This window comes from Anopheles ziemanni, chromosome X (assembly GCF_943734765.1).
Source record: "Anopheles ziemanni chromosome X, idAnoZiCoDA_A2_x.2, whole genome shotgun sequence".
Classification (NCBI taxonomy): domain Eukaryota; kingdom Metazoa; phylum Arthropoda; class Insecta; order Diptera; family Culicidae; genus Anopheles; species Anopheles ziemanni.
The window spans coordinates 8,919,727-8,936,164 of record NC_080707.1 but is presented as its reverse complement, the minus strand read 5'-3'; the positions used below and the strand labels follow the sequence as shown (position 1 = coordinate 8,936,164).

The 16,438-nt window shown below is 39.7% G+C and overlaps 6 protein-coding genes across 6 annotated transcripts; 4 read left to right on the top strand and 2 right to left on the bottom strand.

Moving 5' to 3' along the window:
- The first annotated feature begins 1,452 nt into the window (after positions 1-1,452).
- LOC131290765 (acyl-CoA-binding domain-containing protein 6-like) lies at positions 1,453-2,327 on the top strand. The gene has a single exon (XM_058319940.1). The coding sequence runs from the start codon at positions 1,590-1,592 to the stop codon at positions 2,322-2,324; it is 735 nt and encodes a 244-aa protein (XP_058175923.1). The 5' UTR covers positions 1,453-1,589; the 3' UTR covers positions 2,325-2,327.
- Positions 2,328-4,711: 2,384 nt separating this feature from the next.
- LOC131291394 (glucose-induced degradation protein 8 homolog) lies at positions 4,712-6,343 on the top strand. Its single transcript, XM_058320599.1, has 3 exons — positions 4,712-4,970; positions 5,593-5,815; positions 5,919-6,343. The coding sequence occupies exons 1-3, from the start codon at positions 4,853-4,855 to the stop codon at positions 6,262-6,264; spliced, it is 687 nt and encodes a 228-aa protein (XP_058176582.1). The 5' UTR covers positions 4,712-4,852; the 3' UTR covers positions 6,265-6,343.
- A 630-nt stretch (positions 6,344-6,973) lies between these two features.
- LOC131291395 (large ribosomal subunit protein eL37A) lies at positions 6,974-8,416 on the bottom strand. Its single transcript, XM_058320601.1, has 3 exons — positions 8,288-8,416; positions 7,731-7,866; positions 6,974-7,263 (listed from the first exon to the last, which is right to left on the bottom strand). The coding sequence occupies exons 1-3, from the start codon at positions 8,288-8,290 to the stop codon at positions 7,127-7,129; spliced, it is 276 nt and encodes a 91-aa protein (XP_058176584.1). The 5' UTR covers positions 8,291-8,416; the 3' UTR covers positions 6,974-7,126.
- Positions 8,417-8,763: 347 nt separating this feature from the next.
- On the top strand, positions 8,764-12,706 carry LOC131291238 (large ribosomal subunit protein uL16-like). Its single transcript, XM_058320423.1, has 4 exons — positions 8,764-8,856; positions 9,135-9,163; positions 11,772-12,077; positions 12,305-12,706. The coding sequence occupies exons 2-4, from the start codon at positions 9,141-9,143 to the stop codon at positions 12,633-12,635; spliced, it is 660 nt and encodes a 219-aa protein (XP_058176406.1). The 5' UTR covers positions 8,764-8,856; positions 9,135-9,140; the 3' UTR covers positions 12,636-12,706.
- Positions 12,707-13,295: 589 nt separating this feature from the next.
- On the top strand, positions 13,296-14,231 carry LOC131290735 (protein yippee-like). The gene is made up of 3 exons (XM_058319904.1): positions 13,296-13,561; positions 13,627-13,786; positions 13,865-14,231. Exons 1-3 carry the CDS (start codon positions 13,429-13,431, stop codon positions 13,932-13,934), a joined length of 363 nt encoding a protein of 120 aa, XP_058175887.1. The 5' UTR covers positions 13,296-13,428; the 3' UTR covers positions 13,935-14,231.
- Positions 14,232-14,330: 99 nt separating this feature from the next.
- On the bottom strand, positions 14,331-14,914 carry LOC131290736 (mitochondrial import inner membrane translocase subunit Tim9). The gene is made up of 3 exons (XM_058319905.1): positions 14,771-14,914; positions 14,608-14,703; positions 14,331-14,547 (listed from the first exon to the last, which is right to left on the bottom strand). The coding sequence occupies exons 1-3, from the start codon at positions 14,819-14,821 to the stop codon at positions 14,416-14,418; spliced, it is 279 nt and encodes a 92-aa protein (XP_058175888.1). The 5' UTR covers positions 14,822-14,914; the 3' UTR covers positions 14,331-14,415.
- Positions 14,915-16,438: the final 1,524 nt, after the last annotated feature.

Here is a 16,438-nt window from a genome sequence, read left to right as displayed (position 1 = left end):
TGACCTTTTGTGCTTAACACATTAACGTGCGCCCGATTCACAAATCACAATTAACACATGTTGCCAAGCTGGACCCGACCTACACCGCACATGTTTAAATGGCGCTACAACCACTGCCTTTTTGTTGGTTAGAAAAGACGCACAATACCGTTTGGTTGAACACACCCTCCGGGTACGAGATGAATGAAGCACCTGGCCCTAGTTCCAAGAAAAAAAACATACGCACTAGTGATGAGTCACACGATTCTTCGCAGGGATCGACCCGGAATCGAGTTCGACCAGGGTGTGCAACGAGTTCGGGTCGACCGCTGGGTGCAGCTAAGCATCATGAAACACCGCGCGATACAAAATAAACCAAATTCTCAGTTAAATGGTCGGCAACAGTCACAAAGGTTTGGCGAAACCGATGCAAAAAACCGAAGCAACACTGACAAAAAAGAAAAAGACTAAGCCCCAATTATTTCTCTTTCTCTCTTTCTCTCTCTCTCTCTCTCTCTCTCTCTCTCTCTCTCTTTCATTCTTTCTTTCTTTCTTTCTTTCTTTCTTTCGGCTCTATCTCTCTCATTGATTGGGTTGTATGACCTTCAAGTTTACGATACATATTTTTTCATTCACGGGTACATGCCATAATTCACAATTTCTCAGGTTCAAGGTTATTTATTTATTTATTTATTTATTTATGTCAGATTTATTTATTCGCTTGATTTGCTAGACGTTCATATTATACCATTCTGGGAAAGCAACCGTTCCTTTTTAGGAGAAAACATTTTTTTTTTGGATTGATTCTATTCCAGTGAGTGGAGTGCTTAATGTGAACTGCATTGTAAAATTATGGTATATCTGGTAAACGATTTGATGCAATTGAAGTCAAAACGTTATGACTATAATCTTTTCATATTTTTAAAAGCCATTTGTCCAATCATTTTTCAATCACTTAATCTACGAGTGTTGGGGATGGTTTTGTACAATCGTATCGAAATTTTTATGCCTTTTCATGGGGAATTTTAAACCTTCCAGACAATATGTATAAACTTAGAAACTACTGTCAAAGTACGAAAGCAACATGCTTGGTACACATGTTATTTTCCAAGTAAACACGACGGTGATTGCCGTGTTTCTAAACTTTCTATTCTCCGCTTTGAGTGAGTTAAAGCGTATGTATGGTGATAAATATAGTGTTTAAGCGCAACGTATTGAAATCTAACATTTTTTTATGTAATTTCTACACTGTTTGGCTAGGCATCTTCTGGCGCTATGTCTACCGGTGCGCGCTCACTGAAAATATTCGTCGGCAATATTGCTTGGACTGTGGGGCACCGAGAATTGCGTAATTATTTCAGTCAATTCGGAAAAGTAGCCTGGGCGCAGGTGGTTTTCGATCGTAAAACTGGACTGTCAAAGGGATACGGCTTCGTGTCTTTTCAGAAGAAAACTTCGCTTGAAAATTTGCAAACCAACAGCAGACACGTCTTAGATAACACGCCCATTTTCTTTCAACAAACCGATTAAAGGGTGTTTCTGCCCAGAGTAGAGAAATAGACGTATTGTAAGCAATTGGTTGTCGATACGATAACACTATTTCCTCAATCATGACAGAGTTTGAGGATGATGCAGCTATCGACTTACCCCATGAGAGAAGTTTTCTAGATGCAACTAAATTTCTGGAGCAGAACACTAACCTTTTCGAGCAACAGCAATTACTACAGCTGTATGGACTGTACAAACAAGCTACTGTTGGTCCATGCAATATTCCAAAACCCGGCATTTTCAATGTGCAGGCCCGAGCAAAATGGTTTTCATGGAGTGGCCTAAAGCAGTTAGATCAAGATTCAGCAAAGAAAAACTATGTGCAGCTGATGGACAAGCTACAGCCAGAGTGGAATAAAGTGCAACCCAATGCATCGTCGAGCTCATGGGTTTCTGTTTCACTTCCTAAGCGCGAAGAAGAAAAACCGGAAGGACCCAATTCCCTTCTCGATTACATCAAGGAAGGCAACGCCTGTGGGGTCCAAAAGGTGATCGAGTCTGGCAAATACAACCAGCAATTAAACATGTTGGATGATGACGGCCTAGGATTCATACATTGGGCTGCAGATCGTGGAAATGCAGAAATTCTGCGATGTTTACTGAATTCGATAGGAATTGATGTTAATCTTCAGGATTGCGAAGGGCAAACTGCACTTCATTTCGCTTCTAGCTGCGGAAACATAGAATGCATTCAGCTGCTTTTGTCTCATAACGCAGATCAAACTATTAAAGATGAGAATGGCTTGTCTTGCCTTGACGTTGCTTTCAATGAAAAAATAAAAAGTCTTCTTTATTAACCTAATGAACGCGTTGTATATATTTATTTTTTAAATTGGGATCAACGTTGTATCTATCATCTACTATTAATTTGAAGTTTACATTCTGTTTTCCAGTAGGTAAATCATTTCCGTTGCTACCGATTTTGAACCATTAAAATGTAGGTTTAGCTCTCAGCCAAAATGCATTTACATGTTAATGATTGCGATCTGCTGCAAGACGTTGCGTATCTCGGACTGAACATCTATCAATGACTTGTTTGAGATGAGTTTTGAGCTCTCATCATCAGGTCATTTTAATGATTTTGAGGTCGCAGGACCAAAAATTGTCCTAGTAGAAATGATAAATAGAACATCGGCCCAACCGACACCGGAACCATCGCTACACGAGAGAATTAGTCTTGCAAGTCTTTCGTGGCCAGATATGACTGAATACGCGAGCGTCTTCGATAGGTGTGTGTGTTCGATGCATGCGCGGTTTATTGTTCTGATTGTGGAATAAAATTGCGTGAAGCTAATGTAATGAAATTGCATGCATGAAACTAAGCAATTTCTTTTAACGTTATTTGTCGTTTTACTTCTTCTTCTTCTTTATCGTTCTTCGTACGGTTTACTATAGAATTTAATTAATGAAAGAACAACATACAGCGATTACTACCTATTTCATACTTGATATTTGAAATTGAATTTAAATCTGGAGTCCTCTACTTTGATCCGCAATCAGCTGTGAGAAAGACTGTATGTTATAGATCGGTGGTCAGCCGTTCGTAATACCCGAGGGGGCCAGACTCGAGATTCGATCCCACACCTGTGGCGTGGTGTTATGCCTATGCCTTCAACCGGTTGTTAATCCGTCTTTACCCGCAAATGCATGAGCCATTACAATTTTAATTGTGTAATTTAAAAAGAAATCAGGGCATAGCATAAACAACAGCTATCTCATTCTTGTCAACGATAGAGTGTCGCGGAGGACGAATTCTCCCTACCCCTCGCCTGTAAAATGAACTGATTCGAGCAAAACCGTTCGCTGGGGTCCTACTGCGACAGGTAGCTTCTGCGGCACTTTTGAAATACGAGATGGCCGATTTAGGCTGATGTCAGTGCTTTATCGCACGATATTTTGTCGGACGACAGGTCCGCCAATTTTTCAAATTCTAAGGCGATTATAGGAATTTTATTATTTTTCTTAGATGAAAGCCACATCTCCAAGTTTATGAAGTCCAACTTTGTTGAGACATAAAATCGAATGCGTCCATTAAATGATTTTGATTTTATCGTGCGATTAAATCTTGCGAAGCTTGCAGCTGTCAAATCTAGAGTTGTGTAAATCGGATTCAGATTCATGAATCTGAATGAATCTCTGCCTTATAAGGGATTCATGAATCTTTCGCCGCGAGATTCATGAATCCCAAAGACACACCAAATGATGTAAAGTCACCAACCAAAAGTCGGTTGAGGGACCACCTTTTTTTTTTTTTTTTTTTGGTCTCATTGTCCACGCCTATGACAGAATCGGGGAGATTCATGACAGAACCATGAAAGATTCATGAAGATTCATTAAGGTTTCGAAAAATTCATTAAGCTTTGAATATTCGAATCCGCAAAGATTCATGAATCCATCTGAATGAATCTTAGGTAAAAGATTCATATGAATGAATCTCGCCAAAAGATTCATTAAGCACAACACTAGTCAAATCCCATACTGTCAAATCCCTCCAGCGGGTTCCCGCTAGGCAGCTCGAAATATCGTCTAAAAAAGTCCTACGCGCGAACGTCCTACTTTTTTGAATGGACGTATGAACAAATGTAGGACGTTTTTCAAGCAATCGTTCTACTTCGTCCTACTCATCATACAAAACTGCTCTATTATTGTGTCACGTAGCACGTTTTTTAGAACGATTTGCTCGAAATCGCCTAGCGAGTTTTTTTATTACTTTGACACTTCCGTGGTCGCGGAAACCCGGTCGCATGAAAGTCGCAGCGCCATGTAGACCCGTTTGTAAGAAATGAATAAATTTTCGTATTTTTTAACTTCAACTGCTTTCCTGCTAAACAGCTGGAAATATAGTTCTAAAAACGTCCTACGATCGAACAAATGTCCTACTTTTTTGTATGGTGGTGAAACAATTCGGACGTTTTTGAGCATTCGTGCTACTTTTCAAGCAATCGTCCTATTTACCATACAAAACTGCTCGATATTTGTTTCACGTAGGAGGTTTTTTAGAACGATTTGCTCGAAATCGCCAAGCGGGTTGACAAGCAATGGTGACAAGCGAGATGTTTAGGTGTAAATGTAGCTAAACTTATAGCAGAATTGACATCTTTTGTTCGATACGCCATTTTCACCATCAAACGTACATGACAGTTCACAAGATTTTTATTTACAACACATTCGACGAAACCATAGCAGGCAGCGATCGCGTAAAAGCGATTTAAGAAAGAGAAACTTTCCGACAAGACTATACGTGTTTAGTTTGATCAGTGCGTACGTAAAACTGTAGAAACGGTTCGTCATTAGCGTCGTATTGTGGGTTGGTGGCAAATTCGCAATGAGTTGCAACGATAAAAGCGACGGCATTTCCAAGGAAGAATGGCAAAGCCGCCTCGAAACTTTTCCGTTTAAGCAAGAAGACATCAACAAGCTCATCATGAACTATTTGGTTACAGGTGAGTCAAATTCAGGCGATTATTTATGCGTGCCAGACTAGATACGCCCAGGATTGGAATCAAAAAGTAGGCAATCAACGCAAGAGAAATGGTGTTGGTTGGTATTGATTACCTGTACTAAGTTAGTTCATGAATAATTTCGTTAAAATTCAGCACCCTACCAAAACGTACCTTGTGGAACGTTTCCACACCGAACGGACCTTATCTCATCCACTGTCCCTTTTATTCGTTAGCACTTCCGGTGAAATGCTGTCACCAATCCTGAGTATTTCTTAAATTTCTCCCGAGGCGCTTTATGTCCAACATTCAAGAATCAACTAGAAACATAGAATGATTGCGCGAAAGAGTGGTTTATTATTTACGGGAGAAATAATAATTGTAAGCAGCGCAACATTCATTACTATGCATTTATGCGATCCGTTCACTATTTTTGTAACCTGGGGAAAACAGATTCTAATAGACGTCAGCGTAGAAACGTAGTAATGCAATGCTACGTCTTGTTGCGGAATTTGTAAAGACTATGACTTCATGCAACTAGTAGTTTTCTAACCATGACAATAAATCATTTGCTCTGTTGAGAACTAATCTTAATATTTCCTTTTTTATTTATATCTATTTTAAGAGGGCTTCAAAGAGGCGGCGGAAAAATTCCAAGCTGAATCCGGCGTGGTACCCTCGGTGGATCTGAACTCACTCGACAACAGGATACTGATAAGAGAAGCAGTTCAAAATGGATTCATACAGGAGGCTACTCATCTAGTTAACCAATTGCACCCGGAGCTGCTTGACAACGATCGCTACCTTTATTTTCATCTGCAACAATTGCATCTAATCGAGTTGATCAGGTACACCAAATATTCGCTGGTCATACCGACGTGGTTTTAGTTGAATACGTTCTTATTGAAGATCAAAAAAATAATTAATGCCTTTATTGTTTTCATATTTCAGGGCTGGAAAGATCGAAGAGGCATTAACCTTCGCTCAGACACAGATTTCTGAAGCGGGCGAGAGTAACCCAGAAGTGCTGAACGAACTGGAGCGCACATTGGCGCTGCTGGCCTTCGAAAAACCGCAGAACAGTCCGTTCGCAGACTTACTCGATCAAACTCATCGCCAGAAGGTAGCGAGCGAATTGAACGCCGCAATCCTGAAGATGGAGCACCAGGAGCAATCGAGTCCTCGGATGATCAACATCCTTAAGCTTATCTTATGGGCGCAGGCCGAGCTAGATAAAAAGAATGTCAAGTACCCGAAGATGGTAGATCTCGCAACAGCAACAATCGAACCTAAGTAAGGCCTACGTGGCGAATCTACCGTGGGGAAATGCACCCTTGTACGTTGAATAGCGTAACGGTTAACCAGTTTCACGGTGTAAGGAAGCGGTAAACGGGTCTAACCTAACTTTATCCAACGTAAAAGGGTACGGTTGTAGGAGGGATGTGCTCCTCGACTGAATTCTAAAACATTATTGTTTATTTCTTTGATCCTGACCTTGTTTCGAAAATTATCTCTTGTTTTGTTGGCCGAGTCTATTAGATACTCGCAGCGAATTGTTTCCAAGTCCGGTGTTTGCAAATGTCTTGCCCTAAAATTGATCCGAGATAGGTACATCTGATGAAATAGGTTTGAAACCATTTGCGTCCATTGCCTTAACACCTGGTTGGTGCGCCTAGACTGGGTCAACTAGCGCAGCCCGTTTATGCAGTTTTCGCTGAGTTCCTTTTTTTTAATTTAGAATATGAGTTACTGATACAACAATAAGACATTTTGCATCCCAGGATTACCAACGAATTGAATTTAATATGACAGCTAACAATGTTCTAAATGATAAATATATATAAACGCTTTAGGGAGTCCGGCAAAACTGTGCGCGTACGCCGAGTTGGGGCTCCGACGCTGTAATTTAATAAAAAATAAATTGAGAGAAAGAGAGATGCTGTAACGGCAAAAATATGTACACAACCATTTTCGAATGATAGAAAATAAACCCTATTGAGCTGATATTGAATCCGCACTTTACACTTTATTAGCAAATTTGGGCTTCCACCACCCCACCGGGAAACCACCGCCGGAATACATCATCACACAATTGTACCAAACAGATTCGGTCCTTAGATCCGATGGCGCACCACGACGGTGTATCTACCGTATCATCCTTATGCGGCAGCCTTGCGTGGCTTCGCCACTTGGCCTTCACGGAATCCGTTGCGGAAACGACGGCGCACCACCTTAAGATAGCGCATGCGGCCAGTGCCAGTGGTCTTCCTGCGCTTAGCCTTCTCCGACCAGTTATCTGTCAAATTGGAAAAAGTAAACGTTACCTGTCGCTAAAATAACATTTAAAAACGAAATGGGCGATATTTAATGGATGATACACCATCACCTCAACTCTATTTACAGAGCAACAAATGTTATCTTATTTTCTTAGAGCAATAACGATCGACTATGCGCTATTTGCTCCCTGTTTTAAGAAAATAATCTATGCCCTTTCGTTTACATTATCTCACGTGTAAAACAGAAATAACATATAAAAACGAAATGGGCGAGATATTTAATGGAATGTTTGCCTTGGGAAGCTCACTTCTCTATCCTTTAGAAAGATTGGGAGGAAGGCAATGCCACCAAAAAGTACAAAAAAAAAAATGTGTAGGCTAGAGACACAGCAACACGTCGCACGGAACGATGTGTTCAATGGACAGTTTTAGATCGTCGGTAAACATTGTGTTTTCGATTTTCGCCATTTGAACAGAGGATACTTACAGGAACGGATCTTCGCTGCCGGATAGCCGCATCGCGAGCAAGTATGCTTTTGAATGTGGTAAGATGATCTACCACAACGGCGGCACAACGTGTGGGTCTTGTTGTGCCGCTTTCCAAAGCTGGAAGTACCCTTGGTCTAGAAAAAGAAAGATTGTTTACAGTTAGTACGATAAATAACTAGAGTTCGGAATAATCCATATTACTGGTTAAAAAAAGGCCACTCCAGGGCCGGTTGGTAGAATAAGTTGGTTGAATGATGAGATAGACGATTAATGTGATATTTGTCTGAGCTGCGAAGCAACTCTATCCAACAGCAGTCTGGGTGTTCATGGTTGTTCTAAGGTTATAGTACATCCGCATAATGTGGTCCGTACAACACGGCTTGCAAAGCAAATCGGCCAACTTTCATATGACGTGCACATACAAGAGCCACAACGATGGAACAAAATATCACTTCATTTCAGCTGCACTAAACACTTATTGATTGTGACTACCTTTGCAAAATCGACCGCTGAAACCAAAAGACTATTTTTCGTGACATAAATGTTGATACTTACCATTTTACGGTGTTAACCCGCCCGGAGAACGATTTCAATGATGCGTTCTCTTCAGCAACCAAAAACTGAAAGAAAGCACGATTCCGGAAATAGCCCTGACAGTACCGACTGCTGTCAACAAGACAACAGTGGGCATCAGCTTTGCCTATACAAATAAATTTCATGCCAGTTGCTTACACGAGATCTACACTGCAGTGCGACGTCTCGTCGCGTAACGCGACGTCCCATTTTGAAGCGCTCACGACGGTTGAACTCCATACAATAAAACTGCCGCCCAAATCACGCTAGAGAATACCAGGTGTAGAAACAGCGAGACATATCCGTCAGGAAATCCTTCAAAACGCCACAGCGCGAACTAAAAACTTCTCATTTTTGTATGGGCCAAGGCTGGCTGGGATAGGGTTAACCCTTCGTTACACCGTTACCAACATAAGCGTTTCATGTCAACGAAGCAGGTCTACCAACATTTTGCAACCGGATCAAGTAGCTGTCATCGTAGGAAGCTGCTCTGAAAATCCCTCTTTCTGAAACCAAACCTCCTGAGGAGAAGACACATTTGTTCGCCTCAGGTAAGTTCAGTTTAAATACTGCATTCCGGCGAGTGGACTGGTTTTCCCAGTTGAAGTGTATGAAAGAACATCAACGCTTCCATCAACCGCGTGTTAAGTGAAGTGATTAGTTAAAAATTGTTCTCACGATGGCATGCTACGTGGATATACGAGACCTCATTTCTGAGAAAATCAGAGGTATAGCGTGATGGAATACAATTTATCGTACTAAAGAACGTGATAGCATGTGTCCTGTCGTTCACCGGACTAACAGCTTTTATTTTCTCTTTACCTTGTAGATCAACATGGGGCGGCGTCCGGCGAGATGGTATGTAAAGTAGCCGAAAAACAGTCCAAAATTAATGTTACAGCGCATTGTCATAGGCATTTAACGAAGTCTGTTAAAACTCGTAACTTTGAATACTCCTTCCAGTCCCATGAGGGACAGTGTCAATGGTTCAACATTATGGTATTGACCAGCTTTTTTTCTGGAAGGTAGAGGAAACCGCAACAATAAGGGTGAGAGATATTCTCTATAAAACCTGGAATGTTCCTCAATATTGCTTGCAACACTGAAAAGTAACTTAAACAAACCCGTACAGATCTCGTACATGCTGCAGACCTTCGGTGGTACCATGAATGTCTTAAACATTCGATTGATTTTTGCAATATCATCCTACTAGCATGTGTTTAATAAAACCCGCGTGTTTCAAATAGCCTTCCAAGTCCTTGAAGGACAGTGCTGAAAGATAACTATTATGTCTTTGGCCAGTAATTTTCCTTAGGAAGGTAGAGTAAATTGCAACAATACGGGTGAGGATATATTCTATACTATACCTGGAATGTTCCTCAATATTGCTTGCAACACTGAAAAGTAACTTAAACAAACCCGTACAGATCTCGTACAAGCTGCAGACCTTCGGTGGTACCATGAATGTCTTAAACATTCGATTGATTTTTGCAATATCATCCTACTAGCATGTGTTTAATAAAACCCGCGTGTTTCAAATAGCCTTCCATGTCCTTGAAGGACAGTGCTGAAAGATAACTATTATGTCTTTGGCCAGTAATTTTTCTTAGGAAGGTAGAGGAAATTGCAACAATATGGGTGAGGATATATTCTATACTATACCTGGAATGTTCCTCAATATTGCTTGCAACACTGAAAAGTAATTTAAACAAACCCGTACAGATCTCGTACATGCTGCAGACCTTCGGTGGTACCATGAATGTCTTAAACATTGGATTGAGTTTTTGCAATATCATTTCAAATAGCCTTCCAAGTCCTTGAAGGACAGTGCTGAAAGATAACTATTATGTCTTTGGCCAGTAATTTTCTTTAGGAAGGTAGAGGAAACCGCAACAATATAGGGTGAGAGATATTCTTTATAAAACCTGGAATGTTCCTCAATATTGCTTGAAAAGTAACTTAAACAAACCCGTACAGATCTCGTACATGCTGCAGACCTTCGGTGGTACCATGAATGTCTTAAACATTCGATTGATTTTTGCAATATCATCCTACTAGCATGTGTTTAATAAAACCCGCGTGTTTCAAATAGCCTTCCATGTCCTTGAAGGACAGTGCTGAAAGATAACTATTATGTCTTTGGCCAGTAATTTTTCTTAGGAAGGTAGAGGAAATTGCAACAATATGGGTGAGGATATATTCTATACTATACCTGGAATGTTCCTCAATATTGCTTGCAACACTGAAAAGTAATTTAAACAAACCCGTACAGATCTCGTACATGCTGCAGACCTTCGGTGGTACCATGAATGTCTTAAACATTGGATTGATTTTTGCAATATCATTTCAAATAGCCTTCCAAGTCCTTGAAGGACAGTGCTGAATGATAACTATTATGTCTTTGGCCAGTAATTTTCCTTAGGAAGGTAGAAGAAACCGCAGCAATAGGGGTGAGGATATATTCTATACTATACCTGGAATGTTCCTCAATATTGCTTGCAACACTTCAAGCGTTTTGAAACCTACACATCTTGTACATGCAGGCTTTCTGGTAGCATTTTTGCTTTAGCAGTAGCATTTGTTTTAATCAATATCATAGTTTAACAAGCCTTCCCCGTCCTTTGAAGGACAGTGTCAATGGTACAATAATATGACATTGACCGGCAATTTTCTGGAAGGTAGAGGAAACCGCAACAATATAGGGTGAGAGATATTTGTTAAACCTTGAATGTCTCTCAATATTGTTCGCAACACTGAAAAGTAACTTAAACAAACCCGTACAGATCTCGTACATGCTGCAGACCTTCGGTGGTACCATGAATGTCTTAAACATTGGATTGAGTTTTTGCAATATCATCCTACTAGCATGTATTTAATAAAACCCACGTGTTTCAAATAGCCTTCCAAGTCCTTGAAGGACAGTGCTGAAAGATAACTATTATGTCTTTGGCCAGTAATTTTCCTTAGGAAGGTAGAGGAAATTGCAACAATAGGGGTGAGGATATATTCTATACTATACCTGGAATGTTCCTCAATATTGCTTGCAACACTTCAAGCGTTGGGAAACTTACACATCTTGTACATGCAAGTTTTCTGGGAGCATTTTTGCTACACCAGTAGGATTTGTTTTATAAAAGATCATATAGTATAACAAGCCTTCCCCGTCCTTTGAAGGACAGTGTCAATGGCACAACAATATGACATTGACCGGCAACTTTCTGGAAGGTAGAGGAAACCGCAACAATATAGGGTGAGAGATATACTTTATAAAACCTGGAATGTCTCTCAATATTGTTCGCAACACTTGAAATGTGTCTGAGAAAAATTTGCTTATGACTAAAACATAACCCATTCAAAATGACTGGGTTTCATCTCCATCAAGGTTGAGACGTTATTGAAAACAACATTCTTTCTTATTTGCTCGTGGCATTTACTTTCATGTTTATGTTCTGTTTCTTTCGATCAGCTATCGTTACTGCAAAAACAAGCCGTACCCCAAGTCACGGTTCTGTCGAGGAGTACCGGATCCAAAAATCCGTATCTACGATCTTGGACGTAAAAAGGCGTTGGTAGAAGATTTCCCGCTATGCGTGCATCTGGTGTCCGACGAGTATGAGCAGCTCAGCTCAGAGGCGCTCGAGGCTGGACGTATTTGCTGCAATAAATATCTGGTCAAGTACTGCGGCAAGGATCAGTTCCACATTCGTATGCGTCTGCATCCGTTCCACGTCATTCGCATTAACAAAATGTTGTCCTGTGCCGGAGCTGATCGGTAAGTTTTATATTGTTTTCCTGTTTGTTCCTGCACTGTTATTTTTACGATGATGATATCGCTTTTTCAGAGCATTGGGTTATGAATTATGTGATTACCCTATAATATCACGTTGACAAGTACTGACTACCTTGTTTTTCATATGACTAAGCATTCATACATTTTCACTGTGATTAATGGTCTTTTTGTATTCATTTCTTTCTTTGTTCATTTTTGGACACGTTTAGGCTCCAGACGGGAATGCGAGGTGCTTACGGCAAGCCGCAGGGAACAGTAGCACGTGTTAACATTGGCCAGCCGATTATGTCTGTGCGCTCGAGCGACCGTTTTAAGGCGCAGGTTGTTGAAGCGCTGCGGCGTGCGAAGTTCAAGTTCCCGGGGCGTCAGAAAATTTTTGTGTCGAAGAAATGGGGCTTCACCAAGTATGATCGCGATGTGTATCAGCAGTACGCTGAAGAAGGGCGCTTTGTATCGGACGGATGCGGTGTTCAGTTCCGCAACGATCACGGCCCGTTGGCCAAGTGGGAGCAACATCAGCGTGCTCGCTTGGCTGCTTAAGCGAGAAATGCCAGATTCTAGCTCCTCAACACCAAGCGCCGTGTTTTCTGTATGATAAACGGAAATGGAATAAACACATCTGTGCACCGCTAATTTCATTTTTACAGTGTTATCTTATTGCAAGAGTAGGGTCAGGCTCACTAGAAGATCCGCTGGTCGTGGGATTCTAGTTTGATATGTTCTGTGCAAACATTATTTATGGTACCTATTTTGGAAGATATTCAAAGATTGCTGCATACTACAAATGGTAATTTAAAATTGAAGGAACATTAGGTCTTATCAATCGTAAGTGCCCAATCACCAATTTGGTTAATAAAAAACGGTATTGAAATAACAATAAAAATCAATTGTTACTAAATCTCAAATGAAGTTTTTCTATTTAAGTTAATAGACCAACAGTACAGTAACGAAATAGAAAGAACAAATTATAAACCTAGCTGTTCACTGTGAATTATGAAATACTCGGTGAATTTTGGAATGACTGCAAAAGACAAGCAAATTCTCATTGGTACGACTTCAGTTTGTTATAGTAGGTACAATCGGATAATTATGATTATGATATAACTACTTAATCAAAGTTAATAGAAGATTCAACGTGTTTTAAAACCTCGGGTTTTTACATGACATTTCATAGATAACAATTTCGACGACACACGATAACGATCTTAACCACACAAAAGTGCAACAAGCGAAAAATGCCGGTCACAACAAAACCCACTCGCTGTTAAATTAATCTATAAAGCTGTGAAATAGGATTACAATTTACCCCGTGGCCTTCTCTTTGATCATCATCATGGGTAAAGTTTTCATGGATCATATTGGTGGACGAAAACTATACAATTGTGCGGCATGCGGAACAAATTTGACCAACAGACGCAATCTTTTGCTCATTTTCGTTGATACATCTTATGGTGCGGGTGCATCCGGTAATTCAATCCATTATAATGTAGTTGGTTCTGTGCCTTATTAGGTCTACTGGTCTGTTTTTCAGGTCGTTTCTACATGTTTCAGCGTGTGGTAAATATCACTTACTCGCAAGTTATGGAACGCTTCACGCCTTCTGGCCGGCATATGGTACGCGATGTAATGTGCAAAAACTGCAAGGTTAAATTAGGATGGATGCACGAGTTCACCGACGTCAAAACGCAAATGTAACGATTCATGTTCATGTTCGCTGATGCAAATGCCCCGAAAGTCATTAACCATTCTTTCTATCTTTATATTCACAGGTACAAAGAAGGCAGAGTTGTCATAGAATATGCAAACATAACTGAATCGGAAGGATTCCCCGAAACATAGGTTAGAACTACTCCAAGGCTGTGACGTATCCTGAAAACCGTTTTTGATCTTTTCGAATCATAGATCATAAAACGAAGTCCTCAGGATATACTCTCAAACCACATAGTACAAAACAAAACATTGAAATGTCCTTTACGTCGCGAGTATGTTAAGTTACCGAATTAATGATGAAATATGTTATGGAACGTGTTAAACAATGCCATGTTTAATATCAATTACAATCATATTGAGATGTAAATTGAGTATTAAACTATCGAACATGTATTTAGCGAGATGAAATCAGTCTATCGAATTAACAATTCTGAAATAAGAATCTACCAAAAACGAAATAAGCTACCGAGCCACTGAGATCGTGATCATAGTGTAAACAAAAAGATGAATTGATAATTAAAAGCCAATATAGACTGCAGATGTGTGTTTCAAATGCTATCCTGTATTAGTACATGTGTAATTTAACTAAAAGTTGGAAAACATTACAACTTTATTTTCCGCTAAGTTTTTGGGCTGCCGCGATAGCGTTTTCATTAGCCAGCATTTGGAACTCTTGGAATCGTTGTGAAATGCGTTGGTTCATCTTGAGGAACTTCTCCATGCAGTTCAATGTGCACTTGTCCTGAAAAAGTGAAATACTTTTATGAATTTGGCCTAGTAGACCACAAGCACGAAACTATACCTCTTTATCGCTAACAGTCCGTCCAGTGAACTCGTTCACGCAATCGATGAAGCATAATTCGGATAACTTGTTGTAGGAGAGTAGAAAGTCTGAAAACTGAGACAGAAAAACACACGAACTTACTGCCACTGCTGAAGTTTCACAATACAATCTGCCAACTTACTGATTTTATTTGATCTTTATCCAGTTGATCTATTGAAATTTGAGTAGCCATCGCAAAAGCCTTGGATATTCGTAGATGTATGTAATCGATTGATGGCACGGAGAAAACACTGCTGCATGCCGAAACAATTGACACTAATGACAATATTCATATTGTTGTTTTGTGTGGTCACGATTAATATACACTTGGTAAGCCGTTTTTGAGAAGCGCGTACCTTGTTTTGTAATGCGAGGAACTACGAAATGGTTCAACATTTATGTATTCAAAAACATTGGAACTATTTAAAAAAAGTTGTGTTTTAGAATCCGTTTTGGTCTAGTTATTTTTCGTCTATTTTGAATAGTATTTTAAGCACCTCGTGAAGCATATAAACTTGTATACTTTCTTGCAATTTTGAACTGCAATAATATCTAGCAAGTAGGCCCACAAGACATTACTAACGGTTTCCCTCAAAAACTCCTCAACGCGAAGAAAACTCTCATTTTTGCATGGACTGACACAAAATTGCAGTATTATACAATCAGATTTAGCGTTGAGCTGGGTTTAAGCTTCTAAACAGACACATAAGGTATCCGAAATGAAAATGAACACAGCAAAGGGGCTTCCAAATTTACAAGAATAAAAGAAAGATAGTGCAGTGCATGAAGTAATACTGATCATAATCGACAAAATTAAACGAATCAAAGTAAAACGAAGTAGGTTAATTGAATGACAGGATTATTTTCCGTTTGTGAAAGAATAAAAAAAGAAAACTAAATAAGATATGTTTTTGGAAAAATAACGTATGTCATAACGGATTTGAACTACGTCGTCTTTATTTCTCAGAAAAATCTTTGCACAACTTAATTTACACATAAACTCCACATTTCACTGCTCGTTTTGAATTTCAATGTTGCATTATTTACACTGAAAATAGTTCAAAAAAAGACTTAAAGTTAACTTGAAAAACGAAAACATAATGAAATATTACATAAAACCTATTCAAAATTACAATGCATGTGGTTTTGCATGCCAATGCGGAAACTTATACTATTGTTTTTGCTGTTTCTGATCTCATCTCGAGATGTGCCATTATGTATGTAAAGCTTTGTATGTAAAGATTGTAGTATCTTTCATAATCATAAAAAGGGAAACAAAAATTTCAAACAAACAGGAAGGAATTTCCACTACCCGACCCTTTACCTTATTTGAACTAAAACTTATTCTGACGATAAACCCCATGGTTGGGCTTTTTTTTTCCTAAATTGCATGTTACTGTGTCAATTACCATATACTCTTTGTCCATTCGCTTCGACAGTTCAGTATCGTCGTACAAAGTAATGTACGCGAATCGAGGGCCCATCGGTTTGTTTTGGCTTAAATGATCGTCCGCGTTAAGGATGTCGGCTCGATGATGGTCCACCTCAAATGGTGGGTGCAAAACTACTAACAAGCCAACTGACATTTTATAAGTTCAAAGAACTCAGCCTCAAGCCTTAGCAAGTACTTTGATCGAAGACCTTACTGAGGCTGACTGGTAGATTGTTGCATTGCGGATGAAAGACTTTAACACCTTATTTTTGCTTATTAACAGGCAAATCCAGCAGCACACGTAAATCGCCAAACGATGCAAGGTTACTGTACTGTTCCAAGTTCACCGCTGGATTTGCCCGTTTGGAGAGTAAAACG

Coding starts and splice junctions, on each gene's coding strand:
- LOC131290765 (XM_058319940.1), top strand. CDS start 1,590: ATGACAGAGTTTGAGGATGATGCAGCTATCGACTTACCCCATGAGAGA.
- LOC131291394 (XM_058320599.1), top strand. CDS start 4,853: ATGAGTTGCAACGATAAAAGCGACGGCATTTCCAAGGAAGAATGGCAA. Junction 4,971..5,592: donor CATGAACTATTTGGTTACAG/GTGAGTCAAATT, acceptor ATCTATTTTAAG/AGGGCTTCAAAGAGGCGGCG. Junction 5,816..5,918: donor CATCTAATCGAGTTGATCAG/GTACACCAAATA, acceptor TTCATATTTCAG/GGCTGGAAAGATCGAAGAGG.
- LOC131291395 (XM_058320601.1), bottom strand. Junction 7,264..7,730: donor GGCAGCGAAGATCCGTTCCT/GTAAGTATCCTC, acceptor CCAATTTGACAG/ATAACTGGTCGGAGAAGGCT.
- LOC131291238 (XM_058320423.1), top strand. CDS start 9,141: ATGGGGCGGCGTCCGGCGAGATG. Junction 9,164..11,771: donor GGGCGGCGTCCGGCGAGATG/GTATGTAAAGTA, acceptor TCTTTCGATCAG/CTATCGTTACTGCAAAAACA. Junction 12,078..12,304: donor TCCTGTGCCGGAGCTGATCG/GTAAGTTTTATA, acceptor GGACACGTTTAG/GCTCCAGACGGGAATGCGAG.
- LOC131290735 (XM_058319904.1), top strand. CDS start 13,429: ATGGGTAAAGTTTTCATGGATCATATTGGTGGACGAAAACTATACAAT. Junction 13,562..13,626: donor TTATGGTGCGGGTGCATCCG/GTAATTCAATCC, acceptor TCTGTTTTTCAG/GTCGTTTCTACATGTTTCAG. Junction 13,787..13,864: donor ACCGACGTCAAAACGCAAAT/GTAACGATTCAT, acceptor TTATATTCACAG/GTACAAAGAAGGCAGAGTTG.
- LOC131290736 (XM_058319905.1), bottom strand. CDS start 14,821: ATGGCTACTCAAATTTCAATAGATCAACTGGATAAAGATCAAATAAAA. Junction 14,704..14,770: donor ATAAAGATCAAATAAAATCA/GTAAGTTGGCAG, acceptor TTTCTGTCTCAG/TTTTCAGACTTTCTACTCTC. Junction 14,548..14,607: donor GGACTGTTAGCGATAAAGAG/GTATAGTTTCGT, acceptor TCACTTTTTCAG/GACAAGTGCACATTGAACTG.